Source organism: Schistocerca cancellata, chromosome 3, assembly GCF_023864275.1.
Source record: "Schistocerca cancellata isolate TAMUIC-IGC-003103 chromosome 3, iqSchCanc2.1, whole genome shotgun sequence".
NCBI lineage: Eukaryota > Metazoa > Arthropoda > Insecta > Orthoptera > Acrididae > Schistocerca > Schistocerca cancellata.
The window spans coordinates 622,295,075-622,307,677 of NC_064628.1; the positions used below are offsets into that span (position 1 = coordinate 622,295,075).

At 38.8% G+C, this 12,603-nt stretch overlaps 1 protein-coding gene across 2 annotated transcripts in view; it reads left to right on the top strand.

Annotated features, from left to right (window-relative positions):
- The window catches only part of LOC126175531 (uncharacterized), a 106,126-nt gene that overhangs the window by 50,483 nt on the left and 43,040 nt on the right, over window positions 1-12,603 (top strand). For both annotated transcript variants that reach the window (XM_049922363.1, XM_049922362.1), the window contains exons 5-6: window positions 2,736-2,946; window positions 5,343-5,486. In XM_049922363.1, coding sequence (XP_049778320.1) covers window positions 2,736-2,946; window positions 5,343-5,486 — 355 coding nt within the window. The remainder of the gene's footprint in view (window positions 1-2,735; window positions 2,947-5,342; window positions 5,487-12,603) is intronic.

Here is a 12,603-nt window from a genome sequence, read left to right on the forward strand (position 1 = left end):
TGAAATCGCTTCAATCATTTGTAATAGCCCTGTACTATAGTCTCTCTCCATACTGTAAACTGTGTAACATAGTGCCTATGACTTATTGGTTATGTATAGGTTAGAGTCAGCTGCTTCACCATGGAACAAAAGCTTGCTTTTCTTGTGCCAGATTTTTTTTGGTGTATGTGTGTGTGTGTGTGTGTGTGTGTGTGTGTGTGTGTGAGAGAGAGAGAGAGAGAGAGAGAGAGAGAGAGAGAGAATTTATATTGTCTTATCTTCTTAAATATGGTGTCCTGTTGGAGTAATGCAGATTGACTGGCAAAACTGTTGACAGGAAGAAATAAAACAGACATTTTTTCACACTTGCAGAATGGAATTGTAAATTGTCATCTATCTTTTTACATCTTTTGTCTGTATCGCTTTTCAGAAAATATTAATCTTAGTGTGTTTTTATAAATAAAAGGCCTGTATTTTTAGCTAATGGTTCTTATCAGATAATGTAACTAGTTGCTGATATTGGCAGCCTAAATATGCCATAGTCTTAATTCCTTGTGAATGCAAGTGTAGTCTGCATGTTCCATGTAATAGATGCCATACAGTCTTGTCAGATGGTGTCCAAATACTTTTGGTTATATAATGTAGTAATACAGTGGAACCCCTATTTTACGTTTTTGTTCGGTCCAGACTTAAAAACCACAAAACTGAGGAAAATGCAAAATTGAGGAAAATGTTAAAACCTCCCAAAATCTGAGCAAAAACACATGTAATTGGCATATATGATTAAAAATCGCAGTCATCTCCAATATATTGTATAAAATCTGTATAAGTGAAGGAAATTAAGAGTACATTACCATGTTTATACAATAATTTGTGATAATGAATTTCATTAGAGTGTAACAGCAAGTAAAAACTCGTCAAAAAACTGAGATTGGTATCTGGGTACAAGGTAATCGAGCTATTTTCTGACATGCTATGACCATAGATTATAAACCAAAACACGCATTTTTGAGAGATCTCTCTCTTGTGCTCATCCAGAATTAGCAAATATTGATGAACATCATGAATTAAAACAAAAATATTGCAGCAGCTAAGCATAAATGCAGACATCTGCTTAGTGACAAAATTAGTCACCATTCCTGTTATTGTTTAATGCTTCTCTTATGAGCAGCACTTTAGGTACTTGCCACCGTCAAAATGTTATTTTAGGCTTGGCGAGAGAAACAGAGACGTGAAAAAAATTGAGTTTACTTCCCAAATTGACGTTACAAGCTTATTAGAAGTCAGCTCGGTGAATTTCTGCACAATGTGTAAAGTGTAAATTTGGAAGACAGCTCAGCACTGGAGTTTTACTTCATGCTCTCAGTGTTGCCAATCTTTACTGTCTACAGTGTGTGGTGCAAAGTACATATGTGAGTAGTCTATGTAATTCTTGCAACTGTAGAGATTAAATTAGATTAGATTCAGTTTTTGTTCCATAGACCCAAGAAATGAGATTATTCTCGTGGATGTGGAACATGTCAGATAGTATAACATAAAAACATAAAATGTTTGAATAGAATGCTTACTACCCTGATCATTTGTCAGGAGACTGTCGAAATAGATGTATACAATGCGGTAAACTGGAGCAGCTAATATTTACAGAATTAACACGCTGTCAGAATGAAAGCTTGTTATGCACTATTAATAAATTTACCATACACAAAATACCTAATCTTGACTGTTGTATCAGATTTGAACACAGAAGTTTTCAAAATGTGCTTCTCCGCCATAGCAATCATGTGCACAAAAAGTGAATTTTCAGCACTTCACAGAATGCCTTCGCTACCGTCTGCACTCTCATCATTAAAGGGCCACTACCTTTCTGCACACATCCAGCAGGCAAGCTCATTTTACGTTAGTGTGGTGTGATGCCTGCTCTGGCTGTTGGGTGACTTAACAAGTCGCCAGCCAATAAAAGCTCACTAGCCGAAAATGCTCGATGTTTCCTTGATTATGACCAAGCATGTTCTTTGAAACTCAATTTTTGAATTTAAAAGGATGACGATTTATATTGTTGCTGAATACAGTAAATTGGAAATATGTGCCAAAAGATCAGACTGGCGCAAGGAAAGATGACAGCTGGTCCCCTTCGTCACGCTTTGGCTGGGTATGCAACACTTCGTGCTCTGGAAAACTTTGTGCCAACTGCCTTGTTTTTCCATTGCTGCTGCAATCTAGCAGTAGATGTATCCTAATTGCATGGTGAAGCAAAATATTGCAAGTTGTGTTGGCAATACCAATTGTGGATTACATCAGCATTTCCTCTCTCACGTGTTCCCTCTCTGCAGTGACCTAAAATATTCCCTCAACTCCACCACCACCTGTGGAGCAAACTGTCGGTCTTTTGTCAGTAGGAAGAAAACGGGATCAAGTAAAGTGAGGCGTCAAGTAAGAACTTCGAATTGAGATGAACATTACTAGGAAGAAACGTAAAATCGGGGAATTTTTAGCATTGATCTTATGGATTTTTCGTAAGGGCTGCGAATTTATGATGTAGAATTGCAAAAAATGTAAAATCGGAAAATGTAAAATAGAAGTTCCACTGTAGTGTGATGAAACAAATAGCATTTAATTGACTTGGCCTTGAGTGTGTTGGCCTTATGTATTTCTGTGTACTTTAATAACACCGAATAAGACTATTGTAGATTGTAATCATTGTAATAGATTTTCTTATTTTCTCTGCATTGACTACAAAACTGAATTTTAATTTTCAGGGATTTTATTAGAACACTAGCACATTTCAACAAACCTCTTATAGCAGGTGTTAATGGTGCAGCAGTTGGTTTAGGTGTAACAATGCTACCTTTTTTCGACATGGTGATTGCAAGTGATAAAGCAACATTCTACACACCATATGCTAAACTTGGACAAGTACCTGAGGGTGGAGCCACAATGACATTCCAATACATGTTTGGAAATTGTTTGGTAAGTAACAGTTAACTCACTTTAAGATTATTTTCATACTTAGTCTGTTAGTAGTGAGTGACTGGTCACTTTTCTGCAGAAGTGTAAAAATTTTCTTCTCTTGAAATTTATTACTGAATAGCAGAATAATAATGTTTGTCCCTTCACAATGACGGTGCTGACCTAGTAAAATAAAAGCTTTTCCCAACATTGTAGAGAAGGTTCTCGGCAATGTTTAGTCTATTACTGTATACATGCACTCAGTTTTTGACAATATAATGTAATTAAATAGATAAAAAAATCTACTCACTAAGTGGCAGCAGAACACACACGTCCTGTTGACAAGACGCATGGCCCAAAATCTAGCCTCCCACATTAAAGATACCAACCACTTCCTTCACTGATTCTTCATCATGCCCACCCATTTACCTCCTGTATCCCTACTAATCACGGTTGACAACACTTCTTCACTGTTGACACCTCTTCCTTGTGCACCAACATCCCTCATGATGATGGTCTTACTGCTGTTGAACCTCTCCCAACATCCTTCAGACTCCAAACCCACTAACTCATTCCTCATACACCTCATTAACTTTATTCTAACAAACAATTACTTATCCTTTGGAGGGAAGATATACAAACGAATCTAAGACACAGCCATGGCACCTTCTTACGCCAGATTGTCTATGGGCCGTCTAGAGGAAGTCTCCCACAACACAAACCCCTGGTCTGGTTCAGGTTCATTGATGATATCTTCATGATCTTGATCCAGGGCCAGGACATCCTGTCTTCATTCCTTCAGAACCACAACACTTCTCTCCCATACAGTTCATTTGGGCCTGCTCAATCGAGCGTTCAACCTTCCTGGACATCGACCACCTCTTCTCTGATGGCTCCATCCATACCTCTGTCCACATTAAACCCACCAACCGCCAACAGTACCTGCATTTCGACAGCTGTTATCCCCTCCACACAAAAAAATCCGCCCCTTACAGGATTGCCACATGGGAATGCAAATCTCGAAAAGCCTTCAAAGACAGACACTATCCCTGAGACCCAGCCCACAGACAGATTCCCCATGCCATATTTCCAAACTACAATCCTCCCACCACCCCCAAGAACCAGCTACAGAGGAATGACCCCATCACCACCCGATGCTACCGTGGGCTGGAACAACTACCACATCCTTCAGGGCTTTGACTATTTATCATCATGCCCTGAAATTAGGGACATACATCCCAAGATCTTTCCCACCCTTCCTAAAGTGGTGTTCCATTGCCCACTTAACCACCACAATATCCTAGTCCATCCCTACACCACCATATCTCTGTAGAAGACCCAGGCGCAAGACCTGCCCAATCTACCCACTCAACACTTCGTCATCCAGTCCTATCAAGGCTTATCCTACCCCACCAGAGGTTTGGCAGCCTGTGAAAGCATCCATGTCATATACTAGCTCTACTACAATCATTGCACAGCTTTTTTATTTTGGTATGACTGTTAACCACCTGGGCACCATACAGGATGAATGGGCACCACCAAACTGTGACCAAGAGCAAAGTGAAGCAAACTATGCCAAAACAAACAGGTGTACATAACATAATAGATTTCAAGGGCTGATTCACAACCTGGGCCATCTGGACTCTCCAATCCACTACCAGTTTTTCTGAACTTTGCAGATCCATTCTCCACTCCCATAATCTTCCTGGCCTCAGTCTATGACACCTCCACTCAACTGTTCCTGCCCCCTCTGTCCAGTCACCTCCTCACAAGTCACCTCCTCACTCCCACATTGTGTGCTGCTCTGTGCCAGTGCATTAAGTGGTCTTTTCCCTGTCTCTGCTCCTATCCTTTCTGCTCCCTATGTTTTCCCCTTCCTCTCCCTTCCCCAAAGCCTCCTGACACTGCATCTGGCAGCCCTGTATGCTGCCTCTAGTCCCTCCTGCAAGCTTCACCAGGCAGCACTGGTTCCTCTTTCCCCACTCGTACCCTGCTATGCTTCCCCTTTCTTCTCCCTGCCCTGGATTGTTGCTCACATTCAATGTGTGTTTGCTGCAGTCTGGCCGAAGTGCCCAGAGGTAGTGGTGGTGTGTATGAGGTGTGCTTGCTTGTATGAATGTGAATGTGTTTCTCTTTTCTGAAGATTGCTTTGGCCGAAAGCTTACATGTAAACAGTCTTTTCATCGTGAATGTCTGCAACTCAGTGTGTCATCTTTATGGTGAGTAGCAATCTGTCCTCATAATGTTGTTGTTATTCCAACCTTGACTTTCTATTGTTTCAATTTTATCATGCAGCAACACTGATACCGATCTCGTATCCCCCCCACCACACACACACACACACACACACACACACACACACACAGTTTCTAAGGGCAGGAATCCAGTTTCCAATGCTATCTCATAAATTTTTTCAGACAAGTGAGCTGCTGTTTGGGTGTCGCAGAATAACAGCCAGTGAAGCTTTGCACTTCGGCCTGGTGACACGCATTTTATGGCCTGATCGTTTCCAAGAGGAGCTGATTCCTATTGTTCGGGGGGTTTCAGCTCAATCAACCCAGGTAATTTTTGTAATTTTTGGTACATCGGTGCCAGGTGTTGCAAATTTAATCAATCTTAACAAAAGGATCTTGCCTTTGTTAAGTATCTATTGTTAAATGAAATTGCAAGATAGTGTTTCTTCATGATTTTTTAACAACTCGTCTGAGCATGAGTGTTCTATATGGCTTGTGCAATCTTTTAAATTTTTTTCAGTCACTCTTGGTGCCATCTTCATTCTGAGACTAACAGGGAAAGTACCACAGCTTGAATGGCTAAAACTGAATAAAAATAATTTTAAAATGAGGTGTTACTGTTCTACGACCTGTGAAGATCATTTATCTGTAAAACTCTGCATTTGTGCACAATCAATGATTGCAGGTTAGCTAATCTAAAGACTACAGAATCACAAATCACTGAAGATACAATACAGAGTAACAGACAGTTATGGCCAACAGCTTCACAAAAGTCATAAATGAGGTATTTTATCTTGAAAAAAAGTTAAACTGTATGTCAAAATTTGCAGTACTTACAGCCACATTTCTCAAAATAGAAATTGCTGTGTTGTCATATGTTCATCCCTTATTGTTGTCAAATTGCAAATGTGGAATTTCAGTCAAGTGATTAAAGTGCAGAGGAATGGAAAGGCTCATGGCAAAGATCTGGAAAATGTGGTTGCTTCGTCTTTTGATATTGAATATCTGCAGTGCCAGTACAGCAAATCAGATGTAGCATGTTCACTGTTGTCTTCATCATACTGTTCTGTTCCATTGTATTTTAATCACTACACTGAAACTCCACATTTAACCTTCCATGATGAATAAGGGAAAAATGTAGGACAACACGTGAACTTCTGTTTTGGGAAACATACCTTTAGCTGAATAATACCCTATTTATGACTCTTGTGAATCTGTTGGTCATATTTGGCTGCTAAACCATTTTGTTTCTCCAGCAATTTGTGGTTCTGTATCTTTTAGATTAGTTAATTTTCAAACATCATTTGTTTACAAATGCAGATTTTTACACATAAATGTTTTTACTTGAAATATAATTTAAAGTCCTTTTCATTCAGCTTCAGCTGCACTATTTTCTTTCTTATTTTCACTGGAGATGAATGGTCAGCATTCGATAACTGTATAATTAAATTTAATGGTCAAAATCACTAATTCTCTAACACATGTTGATCCAAATATCAGGTGCACAGTACATTGTAAATAAGTTCTAAGAGACTAAAGAAGAGAGAGATAACACACATGCATAACAAAGGTAGCACAGCAGGTGCATAAAATACCTGATCAAGAAAATTTCTCTTCAACAGGACCTTGGTACAAATATCAGACTGTTGGTTGTAGATAAAAAATTTGTTTTTATTAGGAGTTGTGGAAGTGTGCCTGACAGTGACACCAAGAAAGAAGTACATCTACACATTTGAAACATTTAGATCCAATCATTAACCAAAAAATTAAGAGGTTAAGAGGAAGGAAGTGAATGGCATAGAAAATGGCATCTGCATTGGATAGTTTAGGGAATCGTTTGGAAACCATGAATAACTGGTCTTGTGTCTGAATACCCTTCTCTGGAAATAATATTCAGTGCCTTAACCATTATACCACCTCGGTTGGTGAACCATGTAAAGAGTGATCAGAAATTTGACATAAGCACTACGTACATCATGTTAGTTACGTAGAACCATTAATCAGTCAGTAAATGACTTTCATTGAGAATGGTTATTGTCGATAACAAATTATCAAGTCTCCAAAGAAATTCCTTGTGTGAAAATCTCCATTCACCTTGCAGATCAATCCTTCTATGTGACTAATTCAGGATCTATGAGAAGTTAAGTATTTTCAAGTTTTTGAAAAATGCTGTATTGGGTTCTTAGGTTTTATTTTATGGAACAGACATGCAGTAAAAGATGATTCAAATATTTGGTTGCACAGTGATTGGCACTACATTTGAATTTTTGTATAACACAGTCATCACAAAATAGTGGCATAGAACTGCTAATGATGTAAGATGAAAGTCCCCCCCCCCTCCTCTCTCTCTCTCTCTCTCTCTCTCTCTCTCTCTCTCTCTCTTGCGCGCGCGCGCGCGCACACACACACACACACACACACACACACACACAGTATTCCTTTTAGAATGGCATTTTACTAATTCTTGTGGAGTGAGATTTAATTTGTAGAGAGCTTGACACATCACTCCCATCCTGCTACTTACCAGAAAATTAGTGCAGTTGTTGAATAGTTGAGGAACACTATTAAGAAAATACCGGCATTTGAAGTTGACTGCAGGACAATTCTGTTGCCTCCAACATACATTGCTTGTAAGGATCATGAAGATAAGATATGAGAAATTATGGCTCATTTAGGGCTCATACGGAGGCATATAGATAGTCATCTTTCCCTTGTTGTATTTGTGAGTCGAACAGGAAAGGAAATGGCTAGTAGTGGTACAGGGTACCCTCTGCTAGGTACCGTAAGGTGAACTGCAAAGAATTGATGTAGGTGTGGATTTAGATGTAGGTAGTAAGTAGAAGTGGTCTTGTAATGTAGAAATCGTGTGCTGTACTTCAGAGTGGAGAATTTGATAGCTTAGAAAAAGAGGATGAATTTTTCAGCTATGCTGTACATACCATTTGGTGTACTATGTGCCTATGATTTCTGTATTATATTCCCATCAAAGACCTTCTGTGTTGAAGAAGGCATTTACCATACTTCACAACTGAGTATTTTTATTCAGCCGAAGTTGTTACAAAGATCTTAGTTGGCATGATAGAGTAGTAGTTTGTAATGTGTTTAAAAAAAGCACATTTTTTATCTTTCCAGAAGTTGAATTACAGCGTAGAAATAATTTCCTAACACAGATATACTTAATGTGTATTTAAAGTGATTTTTATTTTCTATTTTAGCTTTAATTCATACAACTTGTGCTCAAATATTTACTTGTTTAACAACAAAAACAATCAGTTATTGATAAAATTATGTAATTATATAGATAAAAATATACTCATTGAGTGGCGGAAGAACACACACATAAGACTATTGTGACTGGCCTGAAGAAGACACTATTAGTTTGAAAACTAGAGTGTCAGTTTTATGTGCATCTACTATCAGTTTTATACATTTTGTTGCCTCAAAGCAAACAATGACCAACAATTCCCTCTCATAATTCATTAGTTTTATTGGTCAAATTTTACTTTGATACAAACAAGTAAATCAAAGATCTAATCACCAAGTGGCAGCAGAACACACACGTAAAAGACTGTTGTGACTGGCAAGCTTTCACTGCCAGTGGATCCTTCTTCAGGCAGAAGGTTGAAGGGGAAGGAAGAAGGGTGAAGGAAAAGGACTAGAGAGGTCTAGGAAAAGGGGTAGATTTTGGGAAAGTCACCCAGAACTGCGGGTCAGTGGAGACTTACCATACGGGATGAGAAGGGAAGACTGATTGTTGGGGACTGCATCGGATGAACAGATTTGAAAACGTGAGAGCTTAAAGGTGCAAGACAGGATAATATGCAAGACAGAGATTACTACTAAAACATCATGTACGAGTTAATAAGCATAGGAAGTTAAGTGCATTGTGCATAACAGCCCAGATCACGTAAGAAACAGATTGACCGTCCTTACGACGGGACAGGCAACTGTAAAAATAGTTTTCCCATCGGTCAACAGATGTCTGAGGCGACGCTACAATGCTAACTGACCTGTCCATGTCACGGAATTGGCAACGCTGTGTCTTCGGTGACGTGAATTAGGCTGATTTGTGTTCGGCTAGAGCGCTGCGCGTGAAATGCATTCATCACACAGCTGACTGTAGCTCATGATCGACTGTGGTTTTTCCCGAGTTTTCAATCGAAGAATGTAGATTAGCTCCAGTAATTCTACAAACCAAGTTTATTTCTGTTGTAGGGATACTTCTCACAATCATATGCGAAATGAAATAAATGAAAAGTAACACACAAACATTTCTCGCGAGTTACTGTTGAAATGAAGACTGTATTGCAGTCACATAGGTTTTACACTCGCCTTCCATGTCTTCTATTTCCTCTTTGTTATACAGCTCTTCTGATACTGATTATGGTGGTAAAAAAGATCTCCACGTGCAGGTTAACACTATAAAGCTTTCAAAATCTTCTCAACGTCTTTGAAATATAATCAGTTGATTTTCTGACAAACTGCACCGAGCAGTGGGTTTCGCGTCCTGACATTACCGACAGAATTATTTATGTTGCATAGAGTATGTATAGGGATTATGTGAGTTATAATGGCAATATATTTTTTACATTGAGACTGTAAATAAGTTTAAGAAACAGATTTTGATTTATTTCTAAGTATTTCTGTAAGCGTTCTTAAGTATAATCACATTTTGCATTTGATTACTGTTAGTTGTAACTGAATATAATTTCATGTATGCGCTTAACAACGATATCTTAAAAAAAAAAAAAAAATAAATAAAGGAAGGGGTGCCACGTTATATCAGAATATAAGGTCGACAAAATTTAGATAGGATCGAATGGTTAGGGCTCTTTATTAGTTCTTACTCGTAACTAACTCACTGATTTACCTGAATTTAAAATCCACTTCCGTAACCTTTCTTTATCTTTGGCGGGAAATTTGAACTTTTTAGTTCAGGATTTGTTCGTCTACTCCTTCCACAGTTGATATATTCGCAGGCACTTGGCAATACGACTCGATCCAGTACCACCGGTATGTCAGAAATAGCTGTACTTCTCAGATGCCAAACGGTGAAAAGCTGCATGCGTTCGGACGATGTTGCCACATATTTCACAGAACAGAGTGCCATCTAGTGATTGGTGCCACAAGTAAGGGTGTGACGCTGTCGCTGTGTGGTGGCCATTCCCTGACAAGGGTTGCCCGCTAGACCAAGCGATCGGGCAATCTGTTTCTTACATGATCTGGGATAACAGAGACAGGGGGGGGCAGTGAAAAATAGATGGGAAGGACAATGACCTTGGCCCCTGTTTCACCACAAGTGCCACCTGGATTCTTCCCCCAGACACCAGTTTCCCAGGTGGGAACTACCACTACAACATGTCCTTGGTTTTGCTACCCACCTGGCCTTAATTTACGTTAATTTCTTCCGTCTCAGCTATTCTTCACTGTAACTGCTCTTTGCTTCACTCCATTTTAGTTTCCTACATCTTTCATTGTCTTTCTCATATATTTTTCACTGCCCCCTCCCACCTCTTGTTATGTTCAATGCACTTAGCTTCCTACGCTTATTAACTTGTACATGATGTTTTAGTGGTAATCTCTGTCTTGCATATTATCCTGTCTTCCACCTTTAAGCTCTCAGGTTTTCAAATCTCATCCAATGCAGTCCCCAACAATCAGTCTTTCCTTCTCATCCCGTATGGTAAGTTTCCCATGACCCGCAGTTCTGGGCGACTTTCCCAAAATCTACCCCTTTTCCTAGACCTCTCTAGTCCTTTTCCTTCACCCTTCTTCCTTCCCCTTCAACCTTCTGCCTGAAGGATCCACTGGCAGTGAAAGCTTGCCAGTCACAACAGTCTTTTACGTGTGTGTTCTGCTGCCACTTGGTGATAAGATCTTTGATTTACTTGTTTGTATCAAAGTAAAATTTGACCAAGTAAACTAATGAATTATGAGAGGGAATTGTTGGTCATTGTTTGCTTTGAGGCAACAAAATGTATAAAACTACTAGCAGATGCACATAAAACTAACACCATCTAGTTTTCAGAACTAATAGTGTTGTCTTCAGGGAGGAGAAGGGATACATTGGGAACAGTACAAAGGAAGGACAGGCCACACATACCCCTACATGAGAGAAACCCACTTGTAGTGATAAGCGTAGATGAGGATCTTTGCCCTTCCCTCTTCATCACTACCTAAGGGTTCCTCTCATCCTGGGATCTGAGTTACCAGGTCTTCATTTTTAAGCTTCTCCAACTCCATAAGGAAGGAAGTATAAATTCTGAAAGCAAGATATTAATGCTGCCTTTACTTTCATAGGTTTGTGATGTCAGTACTACACATTTTGTGTTGTGAAGGTAAATAATGGCTCGGAAATCTCTCTCATAATAATTTACTTGCTTCTCTGCAGTGTCAAATCTCAAATGGCAGAAGTCAGTTTTAATTCGTGTTGAATTTATAATGTCACTGTCTTACTATTATGATCAGATTAAATATTGTGAGTCTGTTTCCCATTTGCTTAAATGGCATATATTATAATTACATTCTTTTTTGCAATTGATGTTCATGTCCAGTTGTCCCATAGTGGTATTCCTTATGTCATGAATTACTTAAAATATGCAAAGAAGGCTAACATTAATGACACTACCAAAACTTGAGCAATCTGTCACGTTATCTACAGTTTATGGGCAATACCTTACTAAGACAAAGATTTAAAGAACACAGAGTTGCAGATAACTGCTTGAAGCTAGTAAATTAATTAATAATTTTTCTAAATTTGCTGCGGAATATAACAGTATTATAAAAGGATTTTTGCTACTCACCATGTAGTGGAGATGCTCAGTCCCAGATGGGCACAACAAAAAGAATGTCAGCAAGTACACTTTCGGCCAAAAATGCCTTCATTGGAATTAGACAATATACACATGCTCACAATCACAACTCACACACACAATCACAGTCTTTGGGCTACCGAGGCCATCTTGCATTTTCAAATGTTTGGTTATGCAGAATATTACAGTAGAGATGTGAGTGTTTGTTTTATACTTGATTCGTTGCATTGGCTCTACACTCTACTGTTGTCCACTGATAGGAACTAACTCTCCAGTGACATAAGGCTATTGCATCCATCAAATCTTCAATTTTTATCCTAGTTCCTTTTGTACCCCTCAAAAAATTTTGTTCTCAGTTCCTTCAGCCATGGGAGGTATTACATTTTACCATTTTCTTCTTCTCTCTTTATTTTATTTGCCTTCTTTTTTCTTTTATTAAGTTCCTCATTTTCTTTCTTTCACTTATGTCTAATTTAGGTCAGTTGTTCGAATCTAAGCTCTTTCTTTCAGTTATAAAATTAAATATTATGCAGTCTCGTTACCTATTTTTTGCAGCTGAATTCGAATCCTGGCCCTTGTGTTTCTTTTTGCTTCAGGTGTCTGATTTATTCTTTCATTTTTTTGTACTTTCC